The 10,483-nt window shown below is 37.7% G+C and overlaps 1 protein-coding gene across 1 annotated transcript in view; it reads right to left on the bottom strand.

Moving 5' to 3' along the window:
- Nucleotides 1-1,296: 1,296 nt before the first annotated feature.
- The window catches only part of TMEM132C (transmembrane protein 132C), a 132,274-nt gene continuing 123,087 nt past the window's right edge, over nucleotides 1,297-10,483 (bottom strand). Inside the window, exons 7-10 of the mRNA XM_089491039.1 lie at nucleotides 10,065-10,338; nucleotides 9,225-9,416; nucleotides 2,012-2,469; nucleotides 1,297-1,963 (exon numbers count right to left, since the gene is read on the bottom strand). Coding sequence (XP_089347165.1) covers nucleotides 1,297-1,963; nucleotides 2,012-2,469; nucleotides 9,225-9,416; nucleotides 10,065-10,338 — 1,591 coding nt within the window. The remainder of the gene's footprint in view (nucleotides 1,964-2,011; nucleotides 2,470-9,224; nucleotides 9,417-10,064; nucleotides 10,339-10,483) is intronic.

Below are 10,483 nucleotides of genomic sequence, written 5' to 3'. Positions count from 1 at the left end.
ATTCAAAAAAATCACCAAGTCTTTTTTGTATCACTGCTGGATTCTTTTAAGGATGCAGATCTCTGTAAAATCCCACGGTAGTCCCTTCAAAAGTTGAGTTCTGGTATTTTGACATTCACTTTACTAGATCTGTTTTCTTTACCTTGGTTTATATGGTGACCACAGCTCCAGATTCCAGCGACAGGTTTAGGGGATTGAAGAAAACCAGAATTAACTATACAAAGTTCCGCTGTTTCTTTGTAGTTCCCATAACTATCCCTACTGTTTGAGAATAGATGACAAACGAGAAATAGAGCATTTCTGGAAAATAAAAAGCAAGTGGATATAGTGACCCATTTAACTATAATTGTTCTGTAGCAGTGCTTTTCCTCATTTAACACAAACTGCTTAGTATATTGGTTTTATAAACCTTTACTATTTGGGGTCCATAATTAAAATGGGTCTCTGAGCAAGACATGGGAGGGGTGCAGCATGACATTTCCCTGATAATTATTTTAAAAAGTCTCATTCTAGTGGAATGATTAAATTAGATGTATTTTATTTTAAAATAATGTCAGCCTTGGCAGTACAACACATACAGTTCGGTGGTCTTGATATTTCTCCATGAATGCCTGTATGAGTATACAATCCTAAATAATTTCTCCATAACGCAGTATCTTTGTTTGCCATAAAATATAATACCATACTGCATTTTGGAGAAGTATGCTGATGTGCAAAACATTACACAAGAAAACACAAGTAAAATGAATACTTGTTAATACTTTGGGGGAGAAACTATTTTTGTAGTTTAGTTATCGTATAAGATTTAAACCACCAGATAAAATATGTCCTTCCCATACCAGCATCGCAATGTGTTCCTTCCCCCTAGTCTGACTTGAAAAATCATCTACATGGTATGCAGAAGAGTATCTTCATTAGACCAAATATGTGAGAAATATGTTCCTGCCCTTCAATTACATTTTCTTAGAAATATAAAATAACTTATTTTTTCGCTGATATTTCTTACTTGTTTTTCATATTTTCCTTTTTTCTTAAGAAACCTCCCTTATCACAACAGACATTTTTTATTGTCCCTTTCTTGAATATTTGTGTGAGTTCTGTGTATCCATGTGATTCCCCCCCCCCCTTAAAATTGTTGCATGACCTCACACATCACACATAATATGGCACCTTTAAATTATGGGAAGTATTTTCTTTGAGGAACCCAGAGGTTCTTGTCATTGTACGTATGACTTAAAAAAACCAGAAGGCATCAAAAAGTTGTCATTAAATCATCCCCGATCACATAAAAGTTATTTATTCTTTGTACTTCTGTATATAATTTTGGAGGTCCTTGGACTGCCCTAAGTCCATATCCTGACACACCCATTTAATGTCATCGTCATTAGATGTCAATAAGGAGTTCACTGTTGGACAACCATCATCAGCTGGGATAGTGGTAAAGGTGGTGAATTTAACCCGCTTCCTCTTGGATGTCGGGGAATGTAGAGGTTCAGATTTTTTATCTTTTGAAGCTTTTTCCATTTCCTCTGCTGATCGATGTATCTGGCTCTGCACATTCTTCTGAGTACTGCCATTGAAAAGGTGCTGGCTCTCTTCCAAGCTTATTCCTCTATCTATAATAGTGGTATGTTCATCTTGCTGTGGAGAGAAATCCGGTGTACTCTCCAATAACTCTGTTTCATTACCAAGCCACACCCAGTCATGTGAGTGTGTCATATTAGCTTGTCCTTCTAATGGTATCTGCTTGTGTCGATATTTAAGGGCAAAGGTTGCACAGTTAATTAGGAAGACTAGTATGGCAAGGCAGAATACACCAAGCAATGCATACATTCCAATCTCAAGATCACTTAGTCCTCTAGAAGCATGAACAAGGTCATTATCTTCTATTTCTCCATTGTTTTTTGGCAAGTCAACTTGAGCAGGAAAATTGGTAAAGTCTATTGGAATGTTTTGCAGTGGACTGTCATCAGAATACTTACTTCCATCCACTCTACTGATTAATACTGACCTAACTGTAGTACTGCTTTTTCGTATGGCGCTCTTGTCCTGTTCCAAGAAGGAGCCATCATACCTTCCATCATTACCGTACCGTTCATGGTCTGACATCTTCTGCCTACGGTCACTTGCGTGATTTTCAATTTCATCTTCACCATTCTCACTCACAGCCCCAGAATTTGCATCATTCTGTCCAAATTTTATTTTAATGTAACCATGGCCCACAGCAAGAATGCTTTTTCTCTTTGTTTTTTGGCATGCCTCTGAGATCATCATATCAATTTTGACCAATGGTCCTTGTCCTTCCCCTTCTGCTATGACAACAGGCCCTTTCTGTAAACTGCTCTGATAAGTTGACACAATGGATTCATCCAATGATGTAGCAGAGATGGAAAAGTCCTTAGGATCATAGATGTCTAGAGGTGTTACCAAGCCATCACTAAACTGTATCCACGTACTAACCACAGCTTCCTAGAGAAGAAAAATATATTAATTAAATACAAAGCAGCAGGTTCATCATAAAAATGGTATGCAAGCCCCTTAAATTCTATGTCTATGTACAAGAAAATATATGATTCCTTGTAATACAAGTTATTGTGGTTATGCTTATGATAAATATGAAAGCCATTGCTGGAAATTAGTGTAGGCTTTTTGGTGAAGACTTACACCTGGAAATACCACTTTTACTGCAATCCCACAAAGTCTAATATTTGTGTACCTATACAGTTTCCCTTAGAAACAGGGTTCAGGATTAAGCTCTGCTGGAACCTGTCCATAACAATCACGTCATGCTACAGCATAAACTAATATGCCATCATTTGAAAAAGGTGCTATGAAAACCGCTTTATAGAATGTTTCACACCAGAAAACTCTGCAAAGCTAGTTGAGGCTAGGCAATGAAGTTCCTTTAGAAGGGACAGCCACGTCAGATTTAGTCTTAGCATTTAATTTTCATATTCGTATGTATTTGCTTGGAATAGTGTAAAAATAATGCTATACAGTCTGATTTAAGCAACGTCATAGCCATGCCACTTGTGTATACTATTAACACAAGTCAATTTATTGCATTTTTTTTCATTTCTTAATGGGATGACTCATGCAAAATTGTTTTTTTTTTCATTTCATTTCTGAAGGAAACACTAGAAAAAAAAAGAATATTGTAGCTTTATTTCAATGTAAAAACTATTATACACCGCAGGGGTCTTTTCATTGCAGATTGTTTCCTGGAGTAGTGATTTCTCCACATACTGTGATCAAACATTTGGTACTATCCTTAGAAATGTATTGCCCTTAACAATTTGTAATAGCAACATTGATAATATGGTGAAGGCAATTAATCACATATGTATTACGTACAGTACACGCTGCATTTTTTTCTCTAAAGATTCTGTTCCAAAAGTTTGTTAAGAAAATCATCTTTAGCAGACCTGACATTTTAGTCTATCATCTGAATTTTTTTATTTATATATATATATATATATATATATATATATATATATATATATATATATAAGTACATAAACATTTTCAGTGCAAAAGCTTATTTGTGCTCACTTTAGTGTTAAATGGAAATTAAGGGTTCCTGAATAAAACGATGGTTTGGAGTTTTAGTAGTACTTGGAATTATATTCCTAAAGGAATAAATATTTTTTTTCAGGAAACGTTTTCATAGATACCAACAGTAGGGTAATTGTACATTATTTCATGTCATATATTGGTAAATATATATCAATATATTTATTTCCAATTATTCCCACATAAATACCAAACCAAATATTAAAAGGAACTTAAACTGAATGATTGTCTTAACCCTTAATGAATAGATGCAGTTGTACATACACATCAATACCACATGCAACCCATGACGGTCATAGTACACAATATAGTACAAGGTAGGCACATATAGGAAAGTATAACATTTTATGCTAAAGATAAAAAAAACTCTAGTTAGAAAATACATATGCCAGCACATATACCATATACATTGACCACAACTCCATTCTGTTTTTGTTTTACTCTTTCTGTATAGGTGTATAGCCTTCTAGAGGCTACCCTGATCCAAGCATGCTGGCACAGATTGAAATGTTTTACCAGCATGCCAGCCAGCTGATTTCACAATAATAGTCATTGACTTCCTCCTGGAGAGGGTTGACTCCCCAGCACTACAGAAAAATCTCTTCTCTGACCACACGGAGCATTTGTAGGGAGGATTCCACAAATCGATGCTATGTACTACTTATGTAGCTGACACACTAAGGGTTAATGGGGCACTCCTGTCATGCTATGTACATTAATGTACCCCCTTTATCAAAATACCACTGATCCATGTGCTCTCTTTCTTTACCCTTAGCTCAATGGATTGTTAGAGCGGAACACATCTCCTGCTTAGCAGTGCGCACACGCACTATTTACACTAGCAGCCTACTCTAAGGACTAGTGAGGCCTTCAGTGAATGGCAGCTTCAAGTAGTCAAAACGGACACCAAGGAGCGGTGCCCCACAGCTCTGGATCTGCTGTGTTTTAGCAATAAAAGGCTTTTTTCCTTTAAAAGAAAATGATGCATATCAAAGTACCTGTATGGAAAATTAAATGTGAGGTTAGCAGTGTGATAGGATATCGACTTTTCCCCTGGAACCTCATTGTCTCAGATCAATAAAATGTGAAGCTAACCAAGGGATTTTGCATTGATGTGACAAACAGTAAGCTGGTATCTAATCAAGCTAATTGCCTGAAATGAAGACACAACAGACACCATTTCCGATGAGGTAAACCGAGATATATCTCTCTGGTAATTAACAAACATGTTTCTGTCAGCCTCTGTTTACGGATTGCCATAGCAGAGGTTTTCTATACTTGGATTGGGAGCCTCCAATCCATCTTTATCTGTTGATAGTAATTGGGGAAACGTGTCAGTAATTGAAACAAATTTATTGATATTGCTCATAGGATTTGCAGATATGGCTCTCTGAAGGACACAGCACTAAATCATTCCAACTTTTTTTTTTTCTTTGGTTTTAGTCATTTACAATATTTAATCGCTTGGGATTAAATCGTCATGGGATTTCTGTTATTACCATACAGCAGAATAAAAAACCAAAAAATGAAGATTAATAGACGAAAATGGACTGCTTGTATATTTTACTAGAATAACCCAAAACTACACTATCAATCTAATTTAATTGTCGCCATATATTCATATCCTGCCACTGTATAATGCGATGGTGCTTTACATAGAAAATAATAACACATACCTGAATGGAAATTCAGTAAGTGGATCTAAAATTATTTTTGCATTATGTTCCACATCTTTCTTGCTGTCACTTTGAATGACCCTTTTTGCTGCTTTAGATTCAAAGTCTGAATGGATGATTTTTTGTTCTTATTACTTTCCCATTAATAAATAGGTCCTAAGCGACCAGGTTGTATTGTTCCTGTATGTTTGTGTAGTTTTCTAGTATAAACAAATTCACATTTCTAGCCTTTCTTATAAATTTTGTAGCCTGTCTCTGCACTTTTTCGAGTTTGATACTGTTCTAATTAAGAACAGGTGCCCATACTTATATACCCCTTTTATGCACTGCAATATATATTACTGATCATTACCGCAGCAGACAGCCCTTAAAAACTGCTAAATTCATTGTCTGCAATTATTCCCAAGTCCTTCTCATTTAGTGGTTTTCCTAATGTGAATCTATTTTTTTCCCCAACTGCATAACTTTGTATTTGTCAATATTAAATCTGCCCCTTGGCTGCCCAGTGCTCCAATCTGACCAAATTCCCTACTAGAAAATTAACATTCATTGTGATTGTGACTGCCTAGTTTTATGTCATCTGTAAACACAACATGTGTTTTTACAAGTGCCAAGGATTGATGTAATCATGCCACCACTCACCTCTCTGAGAAAGAAAAAGTTTATGCCAACAAAAATTCATTTTGATTCACAGATGAAATCTAGAATGCCCACATCCCCAATGTTTACCAGGACAGCTGAACTGTGGGATGTATGACTAACTACAGATTTCCCATTCTGAGAGTTTACACATCCCATGTTCTGCCAAGGGCAAGTGAAATCTATACATGGTATGCCTAGGGAAAAATGCCAGATGTGGTCAGTCTAGTAAAGTCCAAACCCTATTCTGGCCTTGCATATAGAGGATGTGTATCTTTTCTTAATGGGGCAATATATGTGTACTGTATATTGTATATGTTTAAGGCTTGTCATTAAATACGCATTTGGTATTTTTTAAATACTTGCATCATACCTAGGAAAAACCAGCCTTAAACTGTGCATGCTTCATAAGTGGTCCTTAGAAACACTGCTGACAACACAGTCATACCAGGTTTTGTTCCTTTTACAGACAGTCCGGCAATGACTGTAGTATAAGGATTTCACTGTGTTTTCCTGCAGGACAACCCCGATTTACCATTTAGGCTAAGATCAAGTGAGTACCTGTGACAGAAGGTAAGCTTGATCCTCTGGTTCGAAGGCAGAGTGTGCTTTGGAATCTGAGGTATCAGAATTAAGCCCACAAGTTAGGTCCAACTGGGCAATCACTGCACGTGGATAATTTGGGTTACACCCTGCACAGAATGTACCATTTGATACATGCTTTATTTTTGTGCATGTGTCACCTATTTTTTTTAAGCCAGTTGATTAAGTTTATCTGCACAGAACTATTGTACATGCCACAGTAAAGTCAGGCCCCCAGAAGACTCAGCTGTTTGGTAGGGGAACAACAAGTTGACATGATTTGGCTTGGCTCTCATAGCTGCTTGAAGACTTTTGTAATCCCTTGCCTTGTGGGAATGGACCAAGAGGGTCTGTCCCTCCCATGGTTTTCCCAAAGATTGGGCTACATGCCACCAAAGGGGAGTGTAGCCTTAGAAGAGGAACATTGGGACTCAGTGTCCTCTGTGGCCCTGTATAGAGCACTGTCACCATCAACATTTCTTCACTAGACAACCAAGCTTTGCAAATTAAATCACATCTGTGTTAAAGTAGATATCCAGTTAGGTCCCAATCAAATTGAATTACTAAATCACAATTATTAAGTCTCCTAACAAGCTGTTAATGAATCACAGTCTAGACCAGGGCCAAATGCGGCCCGCGTGACATCGAGGTGCGGCCCGCGTGAGATCGGCAGCCAGGATCACAAGCCCTGCCGCTTACTTGTGGGAGGGTCTATTCTCTGCTCCAGTCCTGCCTCCTCTGTGTGGAGAACGAGGGAGGCCGCGCCCCCTGCTGAAGTCTGTGAGCGGCATCGAGAGCTGTAGTAGGTAAGGGGGTGGGGGAGGTTGTTTGAATGAGTATGCCTGTGAGGGAATGAATGTGTGAATGAATGAGTATATGAATGAATGAATGTGTGTGTGATAGCATGGATGTGTAAGTGCTGGAACCTAGGCATGATGGGACTGTTATTGCTGTTAGCAATCACACTCCTCTCATGCTAAGTCAGCCAGTACATGCTGAAACCTGGCTAGCTGTCCCCCTTGTGTATTGATGCTGCCAGCAGTATGGGGTCTGCACTTACAGCCACCCTGTACCAGCATGTACTGGCTGACTTGGCATGATAGGAGTGTGATTGCTAACAGCTAACAGCAATCTGCTAACAGCAATCACAGTCCCATCATCAGGTTCCAGTATTTACTGGTTGCCTGGGTATAAAAAGAGTGTGTTTGCTGTTAGCAATCACAGTCCTATCATGCCAAGTCAGCCAGTACATGCTGAAACCTGGCTAGCTGCCCCCCTTGTGTATTGATGCTGCCAGCAGTATGGGGTCTGCACTTACGGCCACCCTGTACCAGCATCTACTGGCTGACTTGGCATGATAGGAGTGTGATTGCTAACAGCAATCTGCTAACAGCATTCACAGTCCCATCATGCCTAGGTTCCAGCATTTACTGGTTGCCTGGGTATGAAAAGAGTGTTTTTGCTGTTAGCTATCATGGCAAGTCATATTGTTGATTTTTTTGTCCAATTGTGGTACAATGCCCAGCCAACCAGTACATGCTGGAATCTAGGTATGCCTGAGATTGCTGTTAACAATCATAATATATAATTTTTTTGTACAATTTTGATGTGACACTTACTTTTTTTTAAAGTATGTGGGGGGGTCATTTTCGGTTTTGGCTAAGTGAACCCTGAATTTTCGGTTTTGGTCCAGAATTTTCATTTCGGTGTATCCCTAAAATAAATAGAACTATTTCATTTTAACTTTCTAGGCCCAGAAATCAGTGAGAGGAAAAGTAAAGGTTTTGTGTCATTTACTTTATTTTAATCTGCATATCTTATTAAAGGCCATATTTTCTCACAGTGAAAAATGAGTGCGGCCCTCGCACGTATACAATTATGATGAAGTGGCCCACTGCAGAAAAAACTTGGACACCCCTGGTCTAGACCAACACTGTAATATCAGTACTTCAATGGTAGCTTTGTTATAAACAGTAGGCACACTGACGGAAGTACATTTTTTCTTAAATGTCTTCTTTTAATATGGACATATGGTAATACCAGTGATTAGTATCTGGGAGTAATCTATACTGTGGGCTGTACTCCATTTCAAGGAAGGAGCCTTGTCGTTTATGAACTCAAACTGATTTATAATCTGCATTATTATGGCTTGCTATTGATTAAAGGAGTCGGAACTGATTAATGCTAGCCTTATGGGGTGTTGTATTGATTAACATCATACACACCCTGCAGAACTGATCAATTAATACAGCATGTTGGTGGACAAAAATAAATTCTGCTTTGTACACATGTATCATTTGTCATGTAAAAAAGGGAGGTTTACTCATAAAAGTAGTTTTATTTTAAATTATGTGGTTCAATTTGTGCCTCCACTTAGCTGAACAACATAGACATAGATTGGTTGCTATTAAATATCATCAGGTATTTTGAAAATAAACCTATGTACGAACTTGATATATTATCAAGAACCTTGTCGCTAGGTACTAAAAATCATTAATATCACTAATTGACTGAAATAATGCTTCTCTCTATTTGCCAGTCTACTGATTTCGGATCATTTTAAATAAGTCAACACATTAAATAGATAGGTTATGATCTGGCATATGTTTTAAATGCTAAACATTTTCCCTGAAATACTGTGCAGCGCTCTACCTCCAGTCCTAAGTCAAGAATTTATAATGAATCACACCGCAACCACTATCAACATTTCCCCCAATTAACAAAACCCCCAGAACTTCTTGCATGGTCCTTCACCTGTTTGGGATTGTGAAGCAGTTCCTGAGCCATGGAAGTTGCAACAATAACCTTGTTATTTGTTGTGCTAGATTGAAGATGGAGTGACAGTCCTGAGACAATCTGCACTCCCAGGTCTGTTATTGTCACTTTGTCATCCAGTACTGTCACTGTCTTTTCTGCCAGGATGGAATCCGAAAGAGGGGACATCACCTTCAACAGACAAAGAGACCGATTTAATAATAAGCAGCCATATCCATAATTTATACTCGGCATCCTGCTGAACTATCGGGTTGAAATAAACAAAATTTGTATTGCTATGCCACTGCCTTATTATGCAGTAATAAAGAATTAGGAGAGACTGTTAACTGTTTGGGTGCTGCTGTTGCCAACAGCATTTAAGATTTTAGATGTTATTTGGCATGGAGTGCTTTAAAATGTGACTTACTTATAATCTTGTCATGCATACCTTTAAAAACTAGTTCAGATAAGTGCTATACTTATTTTTTTATTTTTTTATGGTTTAATACAATAAAATAAAAATATAAAACAAAGTGTTGTCGCTATTAGTCTTTGCATTGGAATACATATGATTGGAATTGGAATAAGATGCAGTTCCAACAGGAGGCTACCCCGTGGCATGTCCAGTATATATACCTGGGTATAGTACCAAACGGGATAAAACATATAATTTAACTGTAAGTACGTTGAAGGGTTTACTGGAAATACAAAGCTATCCATTGAGCAAACTATGGTCTGCTCTTTAATTTGAAAATTATTTTTTGGCCTAAGAAATTTAACCATAAATAACCATAATCTATAAGAATCTTATGTGGCAGTAAACCCTAACAAATCACATACTTGTATTGTTGTCATTCCAACTTCCCGTCCAATCAGCAGCCTCCCATCTTGCAGCTTTGCGATATTAGGCTCTTCCAATTTCATGAAGTCAGTTACCAAATCTGTTACATCAAACTGCCAGTCGGCACCCAACAAGAACAGGAGATGTCCTAAAGGACCTGGGTCTTCAGCCACAAACTGGGTAAGAACACGGACCATTGCATGTTGGTATTGGAGAGAGCACCCTCTTCCTCTGCGTTCATCCTCTTCGTCATCATCACTCTCTCTTGTGGGTCTGAAAAATATTTACAATAATAGGATAGCCACCACATACAGACTGTCACACCTATTCTAGACAGTGTGATAACTTTAAAATTATTATTTTTATTTTAAAAAGTTTTTTTTTTTTAACTCAGCATAAATAGTTAATATGCAATCAA

This window comes from Sceloporus occidentalis, unplaced genomic scaffold, assembly GCF_023333645.1.
Source record: "Sceloporus occidentalis isolate IW3139 unplaced genomic scaffold, rSceOcc1.0.p SCAF_48, whole genome shotgun sequence".
In the NCBI taxonomy this organism is placed as follows: domain Eukaryota; kingdom Metazoa; phylum Chordata; class Lepidosauria; order Squamata; family Phrynosomatidae; genus Sceloporus; species Sceloporus occidentalis.
Note: the sequence above shows the minus strand (reverse complement) of the source record. Positions and strands in the feature narration are given on the sequence as shown.